The sequence below is a fragment of the Atractosteus spatula genome, chromosome 23 (assembly GCF_055471065.1).
Source record: "Atractosteus spatula isolate fAtrSpa1 chromosome 23, fAtrSpa1.hap1, whole genome shotgun sequence".
Classification (NCBI taxonomy): Eukaryota; Metazoa; Chordata; class Actinopteri; order Semionotiformes; family Lepisosteidae; genus Atractosteus; species Atractosteus spatula.
In genome coordinates, this window is record NC_142728.1 from 2,105,605 (window position 1) to 2,131,345 (window position 25,741).

Consider the following 25,741-nt stretch of genomic DNA (forward strand, 5'->3'; position numbering starts at 1 on the left):
TGTCGTCATTAAAAAATTAAATACGCGCAGTGTAGTTATAGAGTAACTGGTCACAAATGAGAAAAACGCTGAAAACTGATATTCAACCAAGGTGATTTCTAGAACAAACATAGACTTAGGGGGACCTTGGATAGAGATGGTTAGCTAGCAGGGATACAGCGAGCGAATTTTGTGCTGTCTGATGTGAAACCGTTTCTGGATAGGAGATAAAATAATGCCATGGTTGATGACACAACAAACAAAATGACAAAAATGACGAAAAGTCTCCGAAAACAACGGTGTAGGTCAAACAGCACAAAGAGAAAGCTCCTGGCAATCGGTATTCTTTAGTGTGGTCACACTGACAGATATAGTTGCATGGACAGAACCAGATAAAAGCCCCAGCTAGTAGCTGAAACGCTTTAGACATACTTTTATGGTATAAGGCGCAAAGGGGCACATTTTTCCGTTTCGAGTTGATTTAAACAAAAGAACAGGCAGCTCAGGTTGAACCAGGGGGTCTTGGCTCTGTCACTGAGAAAGCACACGCAAAATTCACCTATTTCTATAGGCATCTTACGTACGTCTGATCGCCAGCCTACCTAACGTCTATCAATAACAAATATGTTACAAATAGTTGCTCAAAACTCATATTTAAAGACAGTGCAATACACATTCGCTTCCGTGTACAATCTGACACAAATTACGGTCAAACTAAAAATAAATGGGGATCCTTCATCAAGCATTCGCACCAATATACAATGCGTGTGTATTCGCGGATGCTCAAGATACATACTGTACGCACAGATAGGAAAATACAAAGAAGTGTTTTCTGATGTTCGGCGTGGAGGGCGGAGGGAAAAGTAAAACAGCCCACTAATTATAGACAGACAGACGGATAGATAGAAAGACACACACGGAGATAAAAGGGTAGACAAACCAACCTATACACACACATAGACCGCCCGATAGATGGATATAACGTTACGCTCAATGTGTATGAATTGCGTGGATTAATCTCAAAGTATTCAGTGCATCCCGAGTGCTGATTTCGTCATCGAGGTGATCACAGCCCGAATTCCCTTGATAAAAAAAGGCGTTGTGTTCTTTTGTTAGGATTTAGTCACGGTTGTTGACTCGAAGCTGGTCCTATATTGTGTGTCTGATCTGGTTGTCTGGTAAGAAGCAGATGGTGTTAGAGACGATGACGTCGCTAAAAGGTGGGTGAAGCAACTCAAGACCTGTGATTTGTTCACCTGTCACATTTTCTTCATCTAGACGTACAAAATCAGTTCGTATACGAGCTGCCACTGAATAGCAGGGTGACACCAACCATCTATATACAGTATATGAGATATCTGCCGATCATTTGTTGTCATGAGAGGCGAATTAAGAGTAATTAACGTTAACATGTTATATGGTTCGATGATCCTTTTTTAAATTTGATTGGTTTTTATTTTATACAGGCTACACATTTAACACTCTTGTTAATGTAAATAAATAAAACCCGAGTTTCTTGTCCTTTTGACAAACACCTAGGGCTGCCACTACAATATTACACACCGCGGAATATACAGAATACAAGAGCTAAAATAACCAACAACAGGCGACGGACGCAGGCTGTGTATTTAAGATAAAACTATACACAATCGCAGGTGAAACAAAATCTTTCTCCCTACCTACATTCATTAATGAATGAGTTTGTTCAGGTAGAAACGTACCTGGTCCAATTAATGTTAATGTAGCTTCAATTTGTAGTAATTTTATGCCCCGGCCTACAATGCTCTGAAGGGGTGAAAAATTAGAAGGTTCATTCGCCTCTACCACATTTCCTTAAAATACAGTATTAAAATGCCTTTTTCTTTGTTTTCTGTGGCAGTACCTTGGCAAACAGTCTTGTGGGATTGCTTCAGTCTTTTTCATTATCTGTGTGGACAAACTGTAGCTACTGTATTAGCATTAGTCAATTGATTGTACAGCGTCACACGCAAACAACACACCAGTTAATTTAGCATCCTCGGTAGCCTAGTCTTTTGCAATGAATGCACATCGGATCAAAAAGTATTAAACTTGTGCGCAGGTGCTGATATCTTGTAAATAAAACGTCATACACAATATTGTCCCATTTGTTTTAAAATACCGCACACGCACGTCTCTTAAATTAGCGTTGTGTGGCACACGAACAATAGGGAATACACTTAACTGTTATATTGTAGCTGGAACTATGTATGTTTTTAGGAAATACTTATTTTTGCGGGTATATTATATCACAGGCCTAAACTAAGTAATGAAAAAAATAGCATTATTGCATCGTGCAGCTATTATCGGTGAAATGACAGGTAAGCTATTAATTCAAATTAATAGTTTACCTGAATTAATCTAAAAAAAAATGCAAGGGGTGTGTCTAGACAGGGTCGTTGCCATCACTAGTTATTATGTTGGCTTTTTTATTTCAGCTGTAGCACTTAAACTGTTTGTAATAATACATGTTGCCGCATTCAGGTGCTCAGTCTTAATCTTTGAATGCAATTAGTCCTTCCTGACCGAAAGAAGACAGGGGGCTTATTAGTTTTTCCCCCTCCTCATGAGAAAAATCTCGGATTTTGCAAATGCCATTACCAGAAGAAAAAAAAATCTTCGAATTTGCTCCAAAAAACGGCTAGCGCAAGACGTACAAAGGGAACAACCCACATGAAGTTATGTACCTCCTCCCCCCGCCCCGTCCCCAAGAAACTCCCCTAAAAAAAAATTGATTGGTCGTGTTATCCGAGACGCTGCCTCCTTACGCCAGCGTAGGGACATTTCCCCCACGCCGAGAAGAATTCAATAACTGCATAACTATGCTGATGCTGTTTTGATCGTTCAATTTTCAATAGACGCTGGAGCCGGCGAGGGCAAAGAGAGTGTCAGGACAGTATTACAGTGTTCTCCTGGATCGTATTTCTGTATGTAGACCCGTGCGTAAAAAGCGAGCGCTGGGTCGCATTCTAAGGTCGGGACCAATGAAGACTTGAGTGTTAGAAATTGGGAAGCCACACCTGTGACGTGCCTACCCGTCCTTTCGTGCAATTGCTTTCTTCTTCTTCTTCTTCTTCTGTGCAACCAAAACCAAACGACTAAACTTGCCATTCGGTTCACCTTCTTGTGCGCGAACGACAAAATAATCGTGCGCTTTCCGGCGTTCCCGGGGTCCTGAAGAAGACGGGGGGAGAAAGCGGAGGACCGTCGGGGAGGAAAACAGATTTAAGGACTAAAACCCGAATGGGGGGAGAATGGTTTCACGGAAAGTAGACTTTGACTTTAAATCTGCGGCGTTTCAGCACGTTGCTATAATAAGAATTTGGTGACGTTTGGGAGCCAATAGCAGAGCCGAGGGGGGCGTGACGTAGGGTCCCTGTAGAAAAGGCGCGGAGTGTAGCGCACATCGGGAGACCACAGTTGAGGAATAAGGCTTGGAGACCGCAGCTAATCTTGAAGAGGATTATACAAACTGAATGTATAGACAACTCCTCCTCCTCAATTACTTACACACAGCTCTGCTGGCAGGAGAAAAAACTTCTTAAGAAAACAACAGCTCCTTTAAGAGGTCCGCAGTCTGAGAACCAAGATCTGATACTGCTTTTATGTTTTTTTTTTTAAAAAATAAGCCTCGATTAAAAAACACACAAATTTACAGCGAAGTGCGTTGAGCTTTGCATCAGATCAATTTGTGTTTTTTTTTCCTTGCTGCGTTAACGAATTTGCAGCAAAACTAGTGTCTAAGTCAAGAAGATGCGCTCTTCATCTGTACGTCTTTAAGGCTTTGCTTTATTTATTTATTTTTCCTGTTGTTTGGGGGACATTTCTAGTAACGCCAGAAACCTTTCGTTGCAGTGTTGTCGTGATATTTTTTTTCAGTTGTGAATGGTTAGATTTTTTTCGTTGAGTGGCCTTTCTCTTGATGTTTATTTCTACCTAATTCGATTCAAAAGTGTGTCGTAAAACACGTTTTTGATAGACAGCGAATACTTCTGGAGAGATTCGCGAAATCGGTGTCCTGTTCTGCATCTGTTGTAATTTTCCAGCGCTGACATCTTTTTATTGCCCTCTTCAGTACTCGTTGATTGTAAATTTGCTGCTCCTTTTCTTTTTTTTTTTCCGAGCAAGAGAAGGAAACAACTTGTGTTCTGCGCAGCGAAATTTAAACAGTTGCTGAGACAGAACAAAGGCATATGATTAGCACGGGGGGGATTGTGGTGTTAACGAATGCATTGCATTCGTCGTTGCTAAAATTATTTTTAAGCAAACGATGCAAATTGTAAAATATATATATATATTTCCCCATTTTTATTTCTTTTTGCTTGATGATTTCTGACCTGGGAATTTGCAATGTATAGGCAGGACAGAATGAGGTTTGACTTTGCGATGCCGGGGCTAGGTTTGCGTCTTTTTTTGGGGGTTGCAGATCTGAAGAAAACACGTGTAATTTTCGTCCTTCAACAGCAAAGATGCTTTTCCACGGCCTCCCCGGAGGCGAGATGCACGGAGTCATTGACGAAATGGACCGAAGAGGAAAAGGCGATTCAGCAGCTATCAGCTCAGCAATAGATATGGGAGAAACCGAAACGGTAGGCGAGTGTGTGGAGCTGTGGGTTCAGGCCGAGGCGACGCTCATTTTAAAAGCACGGAGTTCAGTGAAATTTAGTTTAATTTAATTTAAAAACATACTACATTTAGCAGGCTACGGGGGGGGTCAGCAAATTATCTGTACCAGTAAGGAACACAAGCTAAATAAAGAAGAGGTTTTCTTAGCTGAAAGATAGTTACCCGTATAACACTAGCAGTTGTTGTGAGATAAACTGATTTAGCACTTGGAAAACGCTACATTCTTCCATTTCGTTTTATTCTTTGATGTGCGTGTCAAAACCTTGCAAATTGGTAACGTTTTAGCAAAAACGATGAGAGAGATGTGTCAGATCACACAGAGAGATAATAAATGTGTATCTTCTTTATGCCTTTTTAAAAAGGGAAATACATTTTAATTAGATTTTTGTTCTTTCACGCAGTTACGGGGTTTTCAGATTCGCTCTTAGTCTAATGCGAATTGAACTGATGTGGTCAATTACACTTTTAATTCAATGTTGAGCCTCACAATATTTAGAAACAAGCGAAGATCTGAGCCTTTGCCCAATTTAGAAGGCAATCTTTTTATATCATCTTAACGAGATTGCTACTAATGGTTATTACAGTTAATTTCTGTTCGATATTTTCGATACATATATACAATCATATAAAAGGTCCTATTAGAATTAAGGAATTAGACGCATTTTTAATATTTCATTAAGATATCTATAGAAAAAAAGGTTAATTATAATTTTGGATTGTTGAAAATTGCAATAACTCGTTTTAATGTTTAAATCCTGTTTTTTTTTATTTTATCGCAGTGCACACTAGGTAAATAGTTGTTCTGCTTCCTGCTTATTAATTTTATGTGAAACGTCCTCAAATTAAGGAAATTATATATTTTTTCTAAACATATGTTAAAACTGGTCTTTTATAAAATATATTCTATTCCCGATCATGGAAATTGCGTGTTATTAGGTGTAGTTTCGTATTTTTGAAATCATACCTATACATCTTGTTGCTTGTGTTTAGATTAATTTCTATAATTGTCTGTTTATGATTTTTGACTAAGCACTGTGGCAAAAAAAAGTCTATTTTATGTTTATAGTTTAGAATGAGGCCACATTGCATTATGTAATACATGGTTTTGTTAACATTCAATTTTTACTACTTACAACTACCTTTCCCAACTCCACCGTGTGAACATTACCCTGATACAAAAAGACGTGTTTTTTTTTTCATTTTTTAAAACTTGTTTCATTAACTTTGATTTCAGTGTTATGTTACGCGCATGCTTCATTTACTCTAAGCGTTTTGTTTCAGAAACTTACTTTCCGAAAAAAAATGATTCATTTTCTAGTTGTAGGCTTGTGTATGGAGAGATGTCTACCTTACAATTATCCTCTGTTTGAGACGCTTTGGTCTACAGACTTTGCAAGAGTTCTGCTAAATATGTTAACGGTATAAATTACAGCACAGTGAACTACGTTTTATAGATTTTCATCGTATGAGTCTTAAACCGCTCAAAAATGACACAATTTCAGTGCTACAAGTTTTAAACAGTTCGAATTTCAGTCATATCACTTAAGTCATAGACCTTTTTTTCTGTAGCACCACGAATTCGGGACGATTTTCCTTTTGAACAGCTTACAAGACGTGAGCGATAGCCTTATTTAACGGCCATCCAGTACGACATAGTTTCAAGCAACAGATTGCAGCAGTTTACAATGCGCTAACGAGAGTCTAAAGGTGGCGTGTGTTAAATTTTACGGTTTTTAGGCTTCAATATGTCAAATATTTAACATTGAAAAGAGACAGCGTCGGTTGTTCTGTGTATTATTTTACACATCTCAGTGGTGTGGGTAAAAGCGTGTTTTCTTTCCTTTTCAGAACATGCCCTCGATAAGTAGCGACCGGGTCGCTCTGTGTGCTGGGTGCGGGGGCAAGATATCGGACCGGTATTACCTGCTAGCTGTGGACAAACAATGGCACATGCGCTGTTTGAAATGCTGTGAATGTAAACTCAACCTGGAGTCCGAGCTCACCTGTTTTAGCAAAGACGGCAGCATTTACTGCAAAGAGGATTATTATAGGTAAAGTTAATTTCGAAATCCTATTATTTGAGATGACTTCACACTCGACTACAGTGCCAACTTGGAAAGCTAAGAATTGGAAACACAGGCGATCGAAGCCGAGGAGATATTGGATAACAACAACCCAAAATGTAAACCTGATTCATTGATTTGTTCGTGTTTAGGGACGTTAAGAGAGATTTTTGGTAACGGAGATTATCCTGTGTCATCTTGTTACACAGGGGAAAAAAAACCATAACATCAGTCCAATAATTCATTGGGAAGCATTGATATAGGAAGGTAACTGTAACAAGATAATAAAAACAAATTTCGTTTGCGATAATTGTTAGAAGGACTACAAAACCTGCCTTTTAATGAAATGCACGTGTCTTAGAGATGGAAGATATTTTTAGCCTCGTTTATCTAAATATTGTCCGTACTAAAGTGAGCTTCGAAGCGAAACCTTTTTGGCAGAGTTTGAGATCACCAGGAAACTGTTATTGTTAGGAATGTGGTAAGTGTGCAGGACATCTGATGTCGCCCTGACACCAAGAACTCTGAGTAAACTGCTCGGAAGGTTCGAAACAAGTTAACACAGACGTGGGCAGTAGTTTCGTGGTGTCTGGGGGAAGGGTCCGTGCTTTGAATACAGATTTATCCAACACACTTTGCCTCTCCAGAATGCCATTTTCGTGAATTGTATGAGTGTTGCTGACACGCAGTCCTTTCTTACGCAGGAGGTTTTCGGTGCAAAGGTGCGCCAGGTGCCACCTGGGGATTTCCGCCTCAGAAATGGTGATGAGGGCCCGGGACTTGGTGTACCACTTGAACTGCTTCACCTGCACGACCTGCAACAAAATGCTGACCACCGGCGACCACTTTGGCATGAAGGACAACCTGGTCTACTGCCGGCTCCACTTTGAGACACTCATTCAGGGGGAATACCAGGCTCATTTCAATCACACGGATGTAGCTTCGAATAAAGGTGGGGGACTCGGATCAGGGACGGGCAATTCGCTTGGACTGCCCTATTACAACGGCGTGGGTACCGTCCAAAAAGGCCGGCCTAGGAAGAGAAAAAGCCCCGGACCTGGCTCAGACCTAGCCGCTTACAACGCAGGTAGGACACGTTATTGTTTTCTTTTCGGGAGCTTTTTAATATACTCGATTTAAGGGAATATTTTTTTTTACAGAATATCTGAAACCGGACAGCTGAACGAAGTTAAAAACAGGTGGACAGGGTTCTTGACTATCAAAGTGCGTAAAGGTGACAAGTCAGTTTAGTGGTAAACATTCTGGCGCGCCAATACAACCCCATTCGAGCCTAATGTTGCCTTTAACCCATTTGAAAACTATTCGGGAATGGCTGTCTGGCACAATAATGCATTGCTTTAATATAATTGGATATAATCTTGCGTGCCTTGGTTTTATTTGAACGCAGCGTTTTGAAGAAATTAGCGGGCCACCTGTGACTAAGGCTAATAACGACACCTTTGAGTTCTGCCGCAAACAGGCAAACACTTCGTAGCGGAATAAAAGTGGTAAATTAAACAAATACGCGTACTGACGTTTTAAACAATCTAGCATATTTCAAAAGAGCCATTTTTGTTCACAAGAGGTGGGGAATGTTCATTAATATAAAATATCCCTTCAGCAGGAAAGGAATATTGAGCAAGGTTCTTGTTCAAATGTAAAATGAACAGCGATAAAGTTAACATTTATGGCATTAGTGGCCAACATAAATCTATAGAAAAAGCGGTGAGCAGAGATATAGATTTTTCTTTTTGTTTTACAAAAAATAACAGTAGGTCAGGAATATTGGTGTTTCCAGTTTCTTTTTGTTTTGCATTGGTTGGCCGTTTTCTAGACGTTTATGGATTACAACTATACTGCATCGTGAAACGCCCATTTTAATTAAAAAAAACACTCATTTACAGCAGCTCAGATTAAGAGGCGCTACACTTTCTGCAGCTCGGATTTCCAACTTGCGACTCGAGGCTTAATTTGAGTAGCAGGAGCCTGGGGGAAAAAATAAGTAGGCTATAAAGTATGATCACAGAGGCCGTCGTATATATGAATAAAGGTCCTGAAAATATCCCTAAAGATAAACTGTTATTTTGTTTTCCACCGAGAGAAGGAAATCTGTATATCGATAAAGGAGGAGCTGGGTTTGATGCAGTTGTGTGTGGAGATGTGCCACAGTGGATTATGTGATTGCTAATCAGTACACTATGTTCTATTTTGTACTGAAAGCTCATTAAGCGTTTTTATAACACACGTTCATAGTCCGTTTTAAAATTGTATTCAATGCAAACAAAATCGTATTATTCAAAGAGAGAAAGAAGTCTTATTTAAAATTAAACCTGGAGTTAAAAAAAACGAATATTTACTTACTTTCGTTTGCTAGACTCCCACTGAGATATTATTTTCCAATAACAAAACTTGAATTTTGCGGAAAAATCTTTAAGCCTTTTCATTGCAGTTTTCTAAAGCTCTTCACAACCAAATGTCATTAATTTTTTCATCACACGTTCGTTAGCTAAAACCAAAGTACAATATTGAGTGTCTGGCGGCCAGGCCTTGTGAGAATCATTTTGTTTAAGTTTACCAGTGATTCGTAATAGTAGATGCACTTTCCTTATACAATGAAGCCGCAGAAAAGGAATATCCGGTCAAAAGTCTTGTTAGGATCTGCTGTATTCTGAGCGAAATTGTGATGCGTCCTGTAATTACTTCATAGCAAATCGGTTATTAAATACGGTAGTGTGCATATTGCGGGCTCGTGCTAAATATTATGTCATATTCAGTGTAAGACTGGAAAACAGTATAACCGTACCGTTTTTTAACTTTATCGAATGTTGTAAAATTCTGCCTCTGTTAAAATTACAGTATTGGATATCAGAACTGAAAAGAAAATAAACCAATCCGAATTAGACACTTTAACTTGCATTGCATATTATGATGGGCATAATCACTGTGTAAATAATTCGAATGTTCTAATTACATTTTGGGGTCATTATCTGAAAGGCTAAGCATTTCCCTTTAAAATTATTGGCTTCGTCTTTCAGACAGCATTTTATTAGAAGCACGTAAGGACAGAAAGTTGCCTCATTTCAAATGCGGCTCACAGCTTATTTTATCCGTGCTTCTGATTTCTTCAACACCGTGAGAAATACAGCGAGAAAGCGTTCGGTGGACCTCATTGTGCTACTGAAATGTTAAATAATTAAAAAAAATATCCCTTCTCATTAGTAAGGAAATATCAAAAAACGATATAATCTCGATAGTTTGAAATCGTGTAATTCTAAAAAAAAAAGCACTGAAGAAATAAAGATAAACAGTAGCGATCACTAAAATATTTGAAACCATGACGTCGCTTAAGAATATCTCCATGTATTTTATTTCTCGTGAATAGGGGTAGAAGCACCACACGACTCACCTGAGAGGAGGGCTGGGTTGTAGGGGTGTGGCAGAGGTGGTCTAATGCGTGATTTTAGTGGCCTTCTTGCCGAGATGGTTCGCTGGTCCGAAAACCCAGTTTAACTCATCAAAAAGGGACACACAGAGCACCCAAAGTAGAAAATTCGAGCTCAAATAATTAGCGCTGCACAGACAAAAAAAAAAAAGGATTTCGCGTAGTTCGGTGTCTTTCCTTATGACCGTAATGACTGAGAGCAAAATAAGACAAGAATGTGACGTACTAAGTTTACTGTCTGCTTCACAAGAAATGTTTCACACAGAAACTATTTTATTAGCATCATTTAACATTTAGCAGCGATTAACAGAACACGCCCGTGAGGCCTGTATTATGTGTAGCTTTGTTAAGGAAATGGTAATACGGTAAAGTCAATTGCTAATACGCTTAAATTCGTGTTTTTGTGAGCACGTTGCATCGCTTTGTTCGTTATAAAGCAGCACCGCTAAAACATTTTTGAAAAGCCACATTCTTGAAATTAAAACACGTTAAATGGATGTACGGAACCGGTGCTCTCATTTATTCTGAATGATAGAGTGGGGTCTGGTTAAGTCTTTCCCCTTTTCGCCAATGGCCAGACGAAACTTTCCTCGTCTCCAATTTAATCTTCTCATTTGAGCGCCTTTGCAAGACGGATTTCAGAGATTCTGGAGAACTGGAGAACTGTAGAGGACTGTTACAAAATGGCAATCCGGAACATGCTACGACCCCCTTCCTCCTCCATAGTTTCAACTCAGATAGGCCCATTCTTGGCCACGCAAGTCCCAGCGTGTCAGGGGAGCCGATCTGGAGAATTTTAGACGAGGATGGAGGCTGACAAGTGGAAAATGGCTCAGATGGAAGCCGGAACTTCAAAAAGACTTTTTTTTTTTTAAAAAAAAGAGGGCTCCTGTGATCATAATTTCTTTTTCACTTGTTGAATTGCAGTTTGATGGTTTTTTTAGGTCAGTAAATCAATGTCGGGAAGCTTGTTGAACACACGAGCACCTGTACAGAATCCTGAATAAAATACTCCCTCAGAGAATTCGAGAGAAAACCTCCCACAGTCAAGAATATTTTATCCTCTCCCATACGAAGGATTTCGAGATAGCAGCCGTATTATAACGGGAAAGCAGTCGAGGAACTAACGTAGCTACAGAATGTTCATAAAAGAAAGAAAAAACGTCCTGAAAACATGTTCAGCTTTGATTTCAATTTAGCCTTTAAGGATGTCTTTAGTGCATACCTACATATCTATAAAACACTATATTGTGCAAATTGTAATAAACATAGGCCATGACATTAAATGATAATAAACATAGGCCTATAGCGCCAAAACATCACAAAACGTTAAGCAAAAGAGGGTACTAGAGCTATCCAGTACTAAGAATTACATTTAGCAGAAACTGGCTTCATATACACTCCATTATCACATTATATGATGGTATTAAAGGCAATTCAAATAACAGAAACGACCTTTTGGCACATTAGCAACATGAATGAGTTCTTCAAGCAAAACAAAAACAAGAAAAGGTCGCAAGTATGAGTTTGAAAGTCACTTGCAAATTGCAAAGGTAAAAGCAGACGATCAGGGATTACTTTTTTATTTATTTAGATAAAATAACATATACAATACGCACATATATACAATATATTGTATTTGAATACTATTTAAGTACAATAACATATCTAAAGAGGACACTAATTAATATTTCCTTTACTATCAAAGCAGCCTTGCTTTTTACATGACGAAAGGCTATCTTTGAAAAACTATGTTTATTTATAGGCCTGTTTACTTAGATGCGAAGCTCCTAGTTGTTAAATATATACATTATACTTTTAAATGAATAACCAACTCTTCATTGTTTATTAATTTAAGGAATAAGCCATCTCAGCTATAATATTATTAAAATACGCATAGCTATGTTAATTACTGGATAACTGGATGATAACTACAAGTCTCTTGTCAATAAGATCGTTAGTTTGAAACGTTTTGTTATACCGTGCCTGCCTTTAAACCCAGCTGAATACATTTACTTGAAAAGAACAAATACAGATCAAAGTGCTTCTTGCACCTCCATTAGAAAATTAACAGCGAGTGGTTGCTTACTTCTGCATCATTATGTAGTAACCAGCCTTGATGCTAAACACTCAGTAATTGACCAGGCCTATAATTACTGTAGGTATGAGAGGAAGGCTTGATTTAACTCGCTGTTGCAAGCCGTGTTTTTAGATTTTTTAACAGTTCGAGCAAATAGGTGCTAGATTTGCCATCACATTAACGATACTGACTTCTCTTAACCGAAGTCTTTCAGAAAAAGACAAAGTAAAGGACAGAGGTGGAAAATATTTACATGCTTTGGAGCTCTGCTGTCCCCTTGAGGTACAGATCAGTATGGCATTCTATAGAAAGACATTCGAAGAGCAAAACAGCTCCAGAAGGTACGTCATTGGCTACTTCTAGATGAAAAAAAAACAGGAGTATACTTTGTGTAATCTGTGTAATCGAATTTAAGGTCTTTATTTCGTACTTTTAGCTGCTCTCTCATCAAATGACCTCCTTCTTTGCAGACTTACATCTTTCCGTGAGACGATGAACTGTATACGTTTTTTTTCTTTGTAGTTTGAAAGAAATATTTCTCCGTGAAACTGAGCTGTATAAATTATCACAACAAAAAGATTTGGCTTGCTTAACAGCAACAACAGCAACAACAACAACAACAGCAACAACAAGTTAAAGAACAATGTACATTTACTTTTCCGTCTTCAGATGCTCAACAACTTTTCCCAGACATTAGGGGCACTTTCTGGCAGAAAGATGTTCTCTTATCCCTCCTGTGGATCCGCTAAATGCTCTAGGACACAAAGCCGAAGCCTGGAGCGGGCGAATCCTTCTTGTGGACGTCCATCGCTCAATCCACCTGACCACATATGTTTTCCACTGGTTTTCAGTGGATACTCTAGGAAGACTGTCATTCAAAACTTTTGTGTGATGTCAATACACACAAAACTTCCATTTGCCATTAAATACCTCGTTATTAGTCTACATAAACCGCTCATCATTACATCATGATTATGTTAAGTCAATGATAATAGTAATAAAGCGTGCCACAGATTAATGCGATCCTAAATTGTATATTAGAGATGTCCTTTGCCAGATTAAACGCTTTTCTTTTTAGTCGCGAAAGGGTGTATTTATGTACAGTATGTGGACACGCATATGACACGGAATTGTGTTTTAAGAAGAGTTTATTTGCTGAAAATGTTTTTGGTATATTCGATTAATAATAGAGAAAAATCCAGATTTTCTGTGGTTCTTTATGTGGGACATTACATTTATTTCGTTGAATCTTCTGCTGTGTCCGTTGCAGTGTTTCATATATAATCTTAAATGTTAAAATCGCGACAGTTTTCAGGCTGCCGAAAGGTGAAAACTAGCAAGATTTCGCAATGTAATACTTAGTGAACTAAAACTAAAGTATGGTTCAGAAATTAGAAATTAAGAAAGCAACCGTTTTCTAATAAGCCATAAACATAACATTAGAAAATTTCCTGCGGTATTTTTAAAATCGTTTAATTAGAATTCTGTTTATGGGGGGCTTGGGCTTATTGATATACTGCAACGTGTAAAAGTAAAAACTATTCCAAGCACCGACATACAGTAAAACATCATATCTTTATTATTAAAAATAGCACTCATTACAACCGAAATATCTGATATTAACAACACGGATTGGATTTGGTCATTTTCAATAACTGTATTGCTCTTTCCTTTCGTAACGACTAATTCTTGAGAAATCGAAGTTGTAAAATGCGTTGCTTTATAAAGCGCAGGAACAGAAAGAAGCAGCGTTAGAAATCGGGTAATATTTAAATATCTTAAATTGTGCCCAGTTTCTAGCAGTGCTGAATAAATCACTATACTTAATAAAATGAGATTAAAAACACTACGAATAGGGGCTGAAGTGCAAACTAAACAAAACCATGACTAGTGTAGTAACATTAAAAGCTGCATTGAAAATCAAATTATCACCACTTCATAAACATTGCACTATTGCTCTCTGTTTCTTACGAAGTAAAACTGCTATAAGCTGAAAAGAAGGATTTTTCCATAACATTTGTCTTCTATGGGCAGTCAACACAGAATCCCGTTGTTTTTAACCTTAGATGTTAAGCTGCTCTAATTGTCAGCCCTTCCAGTCCTGATAATGTCTTATTGTACTGTATGTCGGTGGCAGTCTGCGCTTGTTGTCAAGAATCCATTATCCAGTATATATTACAGGTATCTTGAAATTATCAATGAGTAAATATACTGTATATGTGTGTAATTGTTTTTTTTTACCAGGCAAAGTATTAGTTACTTGAGAGAGATGGGCATTGGAGGACAGCGCAGGACCTCCTCACTTTGTAACTCCTGCTTAAGAAGTTTCTGAGGAAGCACTAGGCTTCAAGAGACCATGCCTTTTCAAGTTTCACTTTTTAAAATGCACACCGGCAAAATTAATTCTCTCCAGCTCGACGTGTACCCTAATGGTAATACAGTACGTGTTCTCTAAGAGATTTTGAGTAGCGTCATGTTTAATCAAAAGCAGGTTTTTAACCTCACGATCAATCGGCATCTTATGTTTGACAAGCTAGATTGGTCCAATGGGCAGTAGTGATGGGCATCTTTACTTTTAAATACAGGATATTAACAAAACGAAAAAGACATTTTTCACTGATGTTTATACACCCTAAAAACATATCTGAAAGTACTTTTGTATATGCTTTTGTTATGCTATTCATGCATTTTACTGGAATAGTGGATTTTTGTGCTAGGGTTGATAATAGAAAGCATTAACAGTAAGAAGACTTTGTTTTTAGAATTGAAGGAGCTAACATTTTTATGAGCGGTTTCATAATTATTTATCTTATTTATCTCTGCATAATCTGAATTACAGAAACAAAATAGTGAAAAGCTGTATCAGCCTTTGAGACGAAGTAAATAATAATGATTGTCCTCAATACTTATGAAAATGTGCATTTTACAGGTACAAAATTATGAACTGAAATTCTGTAACCAGTTTCACAGACAATACTATTATTTCACATATATAATTTATAACAGAATTCTTCTGACAAAGAACATATGAAACTAGAAATTGGTCAAAAACTATCGTACTATGATGAGATATCATTGCACTTTGATGAGTTTTAAAAATCATGCTTTCAGCAACACAAGTATTGGCAATAGCCTATGATAATATACACCCTGGAGTATGTTACGATACAATGGCTATGAAGGTAATTTACTAAAAATACAAGGTGTTTACTTACAAGGTAATTTTAGTGAAAATGTACAGTTCTGAATCAGAGGAACTATATACAAGATTAATAAGTAAGAGAAACTGATGAATCCTATAACGTAGTAAAGACAGACTTTTCAAATTGGAATGAAGAGTGCAGTTCTGCACCTTGGACAGAATTCGATTATTATGGGTGTGCCTTTGCACAGCCCAGTGACATAAGTAGGAAGAAAGTCTTTGCCTTTATGTTAACTTTCTCAATCAAATATTCTTTAAAAACATAAATTGCTCATGTTAGTTGTCGGATCCAAGTAATATTAGAAGTAAAATTAATTTTTGTCAACTCCTCTGCATTGTGATGAATATGTGCAAAGCAAACGCTACTCTTCGGTGACTAGCAAAACATGGGGTTTGGGAGTTTTGGAAAATCTGCCTTTGGAATTAATCCAATATTATGGAGTTTCTTCAAAGCTAATATCAGATATGAATGTTGTCTACGGCTCCAGTAATGAGCTGTTACTCATTAGATATGTTATTACATTGAATTACTTGTTATGGAGAAATAAATCAAACATGAAGAGAACAGATTTAAGAAAAACAGGCCCAAAACAAACACATTTTCAGTTTTTTTTAACATTCCATATCAATCCAAGGCACTCTATCTGTGCAGCATTACTTCTCAGTGTACAGTATTCATTGGAGGGGTTCAGATATGGAAAAATGAACACATTACAGTTGGCCTTTCTGGGTTATACTGCAGTGGAGGCGGATTTCTGACAGCAAAATAAAATAAAAACCAGGAACAGAAAAGCAGGAAACACTGCAAAACGCACTGCAGGAAAACAGTTTTTGGTTAAAATATATAGGGATTTTAGAAGAGTCTGAAACAACAAAATTGTGGCCCTGTCTTTTTAGTGGCATACGTGAAGGCTCTGCTTGTGCTCTTGAGGCACAAATACGACATGAATCAATGAAAATCTGTTCTAGCATACTCGCACTGTGTGTTCACTAATACAAGCAACAGTTTGGATGTTTTTACCTTTGATTTTAACCCAATCCGATCTATTAGGCAAATGAGAAACACAAGAGAATGGTTATGTGCATTATTGAAAAGTTTTGTTGAAATACAATTAATAAAAAATCATCTTTCAGCTACAGTGTTTAGTGCAGTAGTTTGCCCTAACAATGTAGGCGATTATTAAATCAATTAAATGGTAAAAACAGGAGAGTGTAAATAGACCAGCAAGATGATACTCACAGTTCTGAAAGGACAAAGGATTATTATATCATGTAGTATTTGGAACATTAAAGTTTAACCAAATCAAACCAAATATACATTTTGTGACTCCCAGGCATCATTGAGTTTTGAGTGATATAAGGGCAATAAAATGACATTTTAAAAAAATCATTAGAAGAAGAAATGCAAATGATTCATTCCCCCCCCACCCCCCCATAGTTCAAGTTAAGAATTTCTAATGTTAGCCCTCAAGAGCAATGACGTCTTCAAGTTTTCATTCAAGTCATGCTCCCATTTAACTAATCGAAGCAATTATCATCTGAGCTATTCATCATTAACATGATTTTTAACCACTGATTGAAGACATGCATAAACCCTGAAGGATTAGGCCTGTCCAGTCTAATCCTGCTGGGGTGGACAACAAGATGAGAATCACTGCTTTTGGACTTTTTGCATTCAGCATTAGGAACTGAAAATGAGTTGTTGACCTGCAACACTCTTTATGTTGACTTCCTAGCTCTGAGCTGTAATGAGAACGATGGCGATCACTTGGACCGCGACACACAGTACACCTCAAACCAGAAGACAAAGAGGATGAGGACTTCCTTTAAACATCACCAGCTGAGGACCATGAAATCTTACTTTGCCATTAATCACAACCCCGACGCAAAGGACTTAAAGCAGCTAGCACAAAAAACAGGCCTTACGAAAAGAGTTCTACAGGTGAGACCTTAACGTTCAAGCTTCAGGTGTTCTCGATGGGTACCTGGGCGTTTGAGTTCTAGCGGATGTTTTATTGCAACAGCATCACATGGTCAGGGTCGATCATTATCAATGGCTATTTACAGGTCAGGTTATTTACTCACAGAGCAAATGTGTTCACTTAACTGATTTTCAAAAGTTGGTTAAAAGTTTGCTAATGTCTAAAACGCATTTTGAGTAAATTCACCTATTCACCTTGTGGTTTTACAAATTATGATTAACAGCATTTCATCCTGCCTTCCTTTTTTATACCTGTATGGCTTGATTGTCAGAGATTCTGACTCCCTCTTCTAACGGCGATGACATTACCATTAGTAAAATTACCAACTTTATATAAGTGTAAATACATTTAAATTGGCAGGCCTTGATTATTCTGCTTGTTGTTAAACACGTCTGTTAGCATTCACCCAAATTACCAGGGCTCTGCGGTGTCTTTCGAAGGTAGTTTGAAGTGATATAACTGGAGGTGCTTCAAAATAAAACATGCAAACAGACAACACTTAAGATTTAATTACACAGTAAAGTGTGTACGTGGTATTTATGTATATTATGATTGAGAAAAAGTTTACATTAATGAAAGATTTTTTTGACAGTTTGTTAGATGGATAATCTCATTTCATCTTTGAAAGTGTTAGAGAGACAAATCTGTTTTTTTTTCTTTTTCAAATTACGTTGTTAGATATCAGGGGCTTGAGGAATCTGGAATCCCGAAGATTTTCTGTCTCTTTAGCAAATTAGTCTTTTTGTCAATAGCCAAAGGCTGTGGAGAAGGGAGACATAGGTCTGGTTAAACCTTATTTGGATCATTTTAAACACTTCTCCCAGGTGACGAGCTTAAAGACATAGAAAACCTGCTGGATTCCTGGACCCTGAGACCCTGAGACCCAGAGATGAAACCTCTGGGGCAGCCAGTTCAGACAGAATTCAATATTGGCTGTTTTTCACTAGCGCATTTTTCAAAAATCATGAGTAATAAATTAAGACGTGGAGAAGATGGGTAAGAACAACTTGCCGTGTGTTGAAAATGAATTCCAGCTTTGCCATCCTACGGCACATTTTTATTTCTAATATGTAAAAAATGGATGACAAGTGTAAAATCCTGTCCCTTGATACATCGATTTTGCATGGATACATCCTTTGAAACTGAGAATCGCTCTGAAAGGTTAATCACCTTAATTGCTCACTCAGTTTAAATTAATGCCAAAAATGCCATGAGGATTATGCATCCATATCCATTCACATGCTTTACATTTCCGAATTGGATCTGGAAATCCAGCAAAGTTTCCACACGGAAAGGCACACCGAATTAAAGCTTGAAAATGAACCAAACAAACAAATCAATGCAATCGCTTCGCTGCTGGCTCGCTGTATTTCAAATGTGCTTCTTTGTTTCTCCCAATTCGCTAACAGTTGGAACAATATCACATTGAATTGGTTTACAGGTTTGGTTTCAAAACGCCCGGGCCAAATTCCGACGGAACCTTTTACGGCAGGAAAACACGGGGGTGGACAAGGCGTCGGACGGCTCGACGCTGCAGGGAGGAACCCCCTCCGGTCCGGCATCCGAAATCTCCAACGCATCCCTGAGCCCCTCCAGCACTCCCACCACCTTAACGGATCTAACGAATCCGACAATGCCAACTGTGACATCGGTCTTGACATCAGTGCCTGGAAGTCTAGAAGTCCACGAGTCCAGAAGCCCCTCGCAAACAACCCTCACGAGTCTTTTCTGATGTCTTGTCTATTTGCAATTCCTATGGAAATATTAAAGAAAAGAAACAATCCCTAGTTTTATTCCGAGCCTATTTTAGACATCTTTGTATGAGTGGCAAACAGCCTTACTGTTTGGTTTTGAGAACTGAAGCAACTCATTTGTTTCCTGCGTGTTTACAGACTGAAGAAGACTGAACTGCTCGATCTTGGATATCTATTTTCCAACACAACATTTGTGTAACTGTACAGTTTTGTGGACTGAGTAAGGGAACCAACCATTAAAGGATTATAATGATGACAATAAAGTGCTGGCAAAATAACAATGTAAACCTAAAGACTGTCATGTGCCTTATAAATCATTCTTGCAGTATGCTTTGAATTCTCATACACACTTTCCTTCGGATAATGTTAAATATAAGATATTATTTCTTTTGAATTCCCCGAAGCGTAAGATTAAGCTTTTTCTTAGACTAGAGACTTCATGTTTGGAGGCCTGCCTGTGTATGTATGTGTACATTCTTGTCATCCGTGGATAAATACTCACACACACTATTTGCAAGGATAATTAGTACATAGACGGACTGCAAGATTAAAGGACATCTGGTCACTTAGAACATAAATAATAAATAATTATACTTAAGGTTAATTACATAATACTTATTAATATGTCTGTGTCAAGCACCACACTATCAATCTGCTGATATTATGCAACTTGATGTCCAACAGGGACGCTCAAACCATTAATATTTTAATACAAAGAACGGCACACCAAATATACTCTCTATAAGGAAAATCTGTGGCCCAGATAGAGCAGCATATTGTAAAGTAATTGTAGTAAAGATTTTCTCTCTTCCTTCCTTTAACCTTGGGGCTGAGCAAAAGCAGGTATTATAGGTATTTTTAAAACAGGTTTACAAAACTTAATATTCACCTTAAATTCTTATCATATTCACTGATATTCAAAGAATTTTACATACTAGAAATAAGAACTACAGGTGTGGATGGAGATTAAGGCTAGTGATTTACAGATACAGAGTAGAGTGAACCTTGAGACTTAAGTGCTAAAATCAGACATTTTGTAAATGGTTGTTCGTCAGAATACCAATATAGGAAAAAACTGACACATCTTTATTTAAAAAAACAAAGTGTGCAATGTGTAAGTTATATATATATATGCCATAATTTGACCATCAGAAACTGTGTACAAATATATTGAGTAAGGCCCTAAAGTTCTGGAACTGTTAAAGATAAAGATTACGTAAATTCGGGGACGCATAACTCTCAGATCCAACAATAGCTATGCGTTTGTACTTGTGCCTGTATGTTTGCTTGTATGTTTGTTTACATACACACAAAAAATGACTTTTGTAATCTCACGAAACAAACACGTACATAAAAAACAAAATTAAGAAACAACTAAGTACGATTTGCCATGCAAGAATAAATTAAGAGAGCAATTTGATCATCCATTTCTCTAAAAATAAAAGCCATTAGTTTACCTCTTGGGGTGCCACTAAAAACAAAACAGCCTGACTATTATACAAACCAGAAATTACAATCTCTATTTAATTAAAGACAAGATTCTGCTTTGTTACGTTTGTTGATGATTAATAATAAAAAAAAAACATTTTTTGTTTCAATACATCCGCTAACATTTGGAATTGTTAGGCTATTTAATTTGGTTACAGAAGACCTCTACCTTAATTCAAGCAGGGGCATTTTACATCATGCAGACACCGAAATTGAAAATATTGGTCCACTGGTCAGAAGTCACGATACTAAGAGGGACTTTTTTAAAGCCTTCAAGCTTTAAAAAGTGTAGTAAATGGAATTGAATGGACAAAAGGCATGTGACAATTTGCCTGTTTCCTTAGCTGGTCAATAAATAAACAAACTAGATTTTCCTTAACTGCTGATGTTTTATGTAGACATTTGCACCAGTTCCATTTAATTTGAGGTTACTGACTTATTTGTAAACGAGTCATCATATTCCTTGGTTACTTTATTGACATTTGCTGAAAAATTAATAACCTCTTCATGATGACAATACCTCAGTAACGAATACCTGAATTAATCTACATACTCAGTTCTGGTCTTTTGTAGTGTTGTCACATTATATTCTAGGGAAGCAACATAACAGAATATTTTCTGTCTCTGCAAAATAAAGGAACTCGCACAGTCGTTATTTTTAAAAGAAGAGAAAAAAGACACATACTAAACATTTTCATGGCTGTTATAGAATATAGTGTTGTGTTGCATGGAAGTGTTCAGATTATCCATTCATTAATTTTCTCCTTGAGCATTGAAGTGTTTTTGATTGAAGCAACTGTCAGACACATAACTGGAAATGGCAATCTTTTATTATTATATTAGAATATTATTATTCACGTTACACACACACAACCTGTCGCTTTGTCCAACAGATTACCTCAGTCCAAGAGGCACTATACACTGTTATTTGTTGAATTACAAAACTTGATTTACTTATATTTAAAGAGGACATGCCTTGGAAGACTTCATACAATAATTTACTGCACTGAAATACAGGTATAAAAAAAGTCTACAGAATAACTTCCTATTCCTTTTGCTCAATTGTAAAACTTTATTCCATATAAAGGATGAATCCTAATCTAAAAGTTTCAGTGAAATCTAATTATTTATGTTTTGTTCACTTAGGTTTTTACGTTTAAATGTTTGTGATTGCCTTGCTGTTTTTTCCTGTGGTGGCAAAAACATGAAAAAACAGGCTGACAGTGATCTCAAACAGATCTATAAGGAGTCTTTGTAGACAACTAATATTAACCACACAGCAGTCAGCAAGTAATCCAATATCCGAGTGAAAGCAATTTGTGTAGAAATTGGGAATACTCATATAAATTTGTCCACAACAGTCAAAATTTCCTTTCAAGGTTCTGTGGTAATGTCCTGCATTACATGAAAGACATAAAGGAGGATCTTAAAGCATCTTTTATTTCGTATGAAAAATCAGGGATTTTTACTTAGAAAAAAAACATTATAAGACAAGAGTTTATAAAGGGGCAACAGGATTTCATACTTGTATTTAGTAACCTATGCTGTCCACAGTAATTGTTCTATTGCTGTGCTGTTGTCTGGTTGTTTAGAGCTTGCTGGTTTTGAATGCTGTACAATTTTTACTTGGAGGTAATATTGTTTTCCTCACATTCGTGTACAGTTTCACACTTGATGTAAGTAGTCTTCAGTTCTGTTAAAACATAAAAATGAACATTAATATTTCCTTCTGAAGTTTTTTTTTTACTTATTTGTTAAAAACCCAAAAGTAATCTCTGGAAAGCTCAGTCTGTAAAAGGATTTTTTTTTTGTCATCCCAAAATGTAGATATGACATGAAAAAGAAAGAGTCTAACTTAGCTTTAATGTTTAACTGCTATGCCTAAAATGGAGAAAACTGTCCGTATGTCAACATTCAATCAGTGTAATTAATTACAGAATGTCAATTATTTTACTTGCATACCCCTCAAATAAACATAGACCCTTCTCGTCATCAATTTAAGGGTCATTTCATAAAAAAGAGAATAGGGAGGGATGGGAAAAACTTGACAGTACATTGAAGTGCTGTAAGGGTCTCCTTTCCCACTGTTCTACAACAATAAGGAATTAATCCATTCATTTAGTAAGGTCAAACATGTATCCTGATCATTCTTTGTTCTAGTTACTTCATTGTCCCATTTTGTTCTTCAAGTGCCGTATGAATTCATACTGGATGAAACATTTAAATCGGTCATTTAAACGAATGGTAGCCTCATTCCATTTGAAGGGACAATCCAATACACTATTGCTTCTGCGTTTGGGAGCAGGATGAAGCAGGGGTTTCAATGGATACTTTCCTATGGTTTGATCCAGGAATACATCAAACCTGGATTGTCTTACAAAAAGAAGTCTGGGCGTCCTGCACCTTTTCTTGGTTGTAGCATACAGGAGATCTATGGTTTGGGGTGAACTGGGACTGGTGCATGATGGTCTACAGTATGTTCAGTTGGACTAAATTAGGTGCAGCCGAGAGCGAGGTGTATTTCTGGTTTGCCAGCCCATACAGGGAATTTTCAGAGCTCAGTTAAAGGCCTCATCCAATCTCTAATGAAGGCTCCTAGAGGAAACAGAATTTGACTTGGGCCATGCCTCAGAGATATTATAGCGATAAGCCATGTGAAAATCTCATACTATTTGTTTATTAGGGGGTGTTGTTTAAGGGAGATAGTGAAGTTGAGTGATCCACAAAGGATTCATAAAGTCTGTCCTGTTCAGCAGTCCGTAGTCATCTTATCATGTTATATCATTTTCTAATATGCAATACACAGATATTTGCATGTTATATCAAAACAGACAATATCCAGAAATACTGAAATTGGGGATATTTTGCTTTAGTGAGAACCTTGATTGACTGAAAGTCAAGGTTCATGTTAGTATACTTAACTCATCAAAAACTATCAAAGGATTTTGAAGAGGGGGAGGGGGGGGGGGCATATCAGAAGACATCATCTTATCTTTAAATCCATTGAATTACACTGTGCCATGACAACGATTTATCACAACTCAATATGTATCAACTGGCCTCAGATAAATACAACCTTTTTTATGCATGACATGTTGTGGAAAAGCATCACAAAGTGGAGTAAATAGTTGAGTACAATGATGTAACGTCACTCCAGGAAGCACAGCTACACAACCAGAGCCAAACGCCAAACAGCACGTACCATGATTGGTACCTAGTGGAGAGCCTACTAGAAGAAACCCAGCAGATTCTTCAGGACCAGAGTGTCTGACAAATTCAAAATATGCCGAGAAAACTAAGGAGGAGACAAAGAAACAGCAAAAATAGAAGATCTCTTCTTTTGGGCAAGTATGTTATGAGGGTGGCCAGAGCTGTTGTCCATTTGTCCATGCATAAACTCAAGTTGTGAGTGATGAATTGCAGAACATTACCTTGACCAGCATGCTCTTTCCCAGTGCAGAAAGGTTATTACAACAGTGCATCCTGCCTTATACTAATGGTCCCCATTAGCACCAGGGTTAATCTGTTATTGCCACAGCGCTCAAACCTACAGGGTGCACAGAAGATTAATATAGCTGCACCATTAAATGTCTCAACATGGTAAGTACTTCATTTTCCATGAAAACCATACAACTAGGGATTACACAAACCTGCCGCTGGTCCTCAAAACAAACACAAATTTATCCAAGCTATTCCTTGTGCTTTGTTAAAATGCTTAGGCTTGGATTAAAGCAAGACTACACCACCTACTTCTGTTGTTCAGTCAAATTCTGATAATGAAGAAGCCAGCTGATGGATATAAAACGATAACATGTCTAACGCTTTCGCTGTTCGGAGATCGGTGCCATCACACCCCCCTCACTTAATGGGTATGAGAGGGTGATGTTAGGGAGGAAAGAGGGGGCTGGATTAAAATTTGACCTTCACCCACACTTCTCTTCAAAAACGCCATTAATCAGATATTCAAAACCAATTGCTCGATTCCATCAGGCAAACAGAAGAGGCCTTTGACAAACAGAAAGATGTAAGTGAGAGGCACATTGGCATCTGAGAAGAGTCAGTGGGAAGAAGCTTTTATTTAATATGGGTTTAAGCCTCATCATATTTACAGAATATTTACCATATAGCACACAGGTTAGAATCAAACACATTTTTGATCACATCTTAGTAATCAACTAGGGCTTCAGTGTGTACAGGCTTCTTCAAGTGAAAATGTGAGATGAACCGTTGCAAGCATAATTAAAGCACGGTATAATTACACTAGTGCACAAAGCAGGTATTTTGTAGAACAAAGTTTTGTGCCATTCTTTGTGTTTTTATATTAGCCCTTGAAGTAGCCCTGCCTTCAAGTGTAGCTCATTGATGCCGAGTGTGCAGGCCAGCCAAACCATCACTCTCTCATCAGATTAAACCCAGGAGTCAGAAGAGGCCTGAGTCGTGTTCGCTGAAAGCCTGGACCGTCAGTATAACAGACATTCCAACAACATGCACTACAAAGACATGAAACGTTCTTTAGAGAGAAAATGAAGAGAAAGGTGAGAAACATACCAGGCAGTGAACCAAATTAATTAAGGTAACCATAGAGAGATTATCTCCCTTACAGCTTATAAAAGCAAAAAAAAAAATGTTGAGCCAATGAGACAAATCAGGTGAGGCTCCTACGTGAAAAAAGGTATCTTATGAGCTCCTGTGATCTCTGAACAACATCTATGCTATTTGAAAAAGAATACGCTTGTGCAGTTCAATAAAAAAAAACTGTTATGAAGACAAATACATTAAAATGTAGAGCAATGAAGACAATTAATACTGTCTTCTGATCTGTTTGGCACTCTTGCATGGATTGTTTGCTGTCTTTTGAAAAATGTTTGACAGATGGGTGTGTTATGTATACAGTTAAACAAGGGTCTGGCAGTATAATATTTCAAACTAATATCAGAATAAGTAAAGCTGGTGATTTATGCAGAGTTAATTAAACAATTTTGAAAGAGGGCTATCACAGTGTCCTGTGATACATTGTGAAATCTGTTTTGTAAGGGAAGTATTCATGCTACAGGGCAGTTACTGCAAATTCATTGAACTTGTACAGATAGTATGTAGAAAATTACAG

General features: G+C 37.5%; 1 protein-coding gene across 1 annotated transcript; it reads left to right on the top strand.

The window, feature by feature from the left end:
• The first annotated feature begins 3,401 nt into the window (after nt 1–3,401).
• LOC148816046 (LIM/homeobox protein Lhx2) lies at nt 3,402–22,343 on the top strand. The gene is made up of 6 exons (XM_088940441.1): nt 3,402–3,565; nt 4,462–4,586; nt 6,451–6,674; nt 7,391–7,773; nt 17,147–17,352; nt 18,834–22,343. The coding sequence occupies exons 2-6, from the start codon at nt 4,467–4,469 to the stop codon at nt 19,122–19,124; spliced, it is 1,224 nt and encodes a 407-aa protein (XP_088796567.1). The 5' UTR covers nt 3,402–3,565; nt 4,462–4,466; the 3' UTR covers nt 19,125–22,343.
• Nucleotides 22,344–25,741: the final 3,398 nt, after the last annotated feature.

What these genes read in the sequence shown, in the direction of transcription:
- LOC148816046 (XM_088940441.1), top strand. Translation starts at nt 4,467, where the DNA reads ATGCTTTTCCACGGCCTCCCCGGAGGCGAGATGCACGGAGTCATTGAC. An exon ending in TGCAAAGAGGATTATTATAG is followed by an intron (nt 6,675 to 7,390) that starts GTAAAGTTAATT and finishes TTTCTTACGCAG; the next exon opens with GAGGTTTTCGGTGCAAAGGT. An exon ending in TTACGAAAAGAGTTCTACAG is followed by an intron (nt 17,353 to 18,833) that starts GTGAGACCTTAA and finishes ATTGGTTTACAG; the next exon opens with GTTTGGTTTCAAAACGCCCG.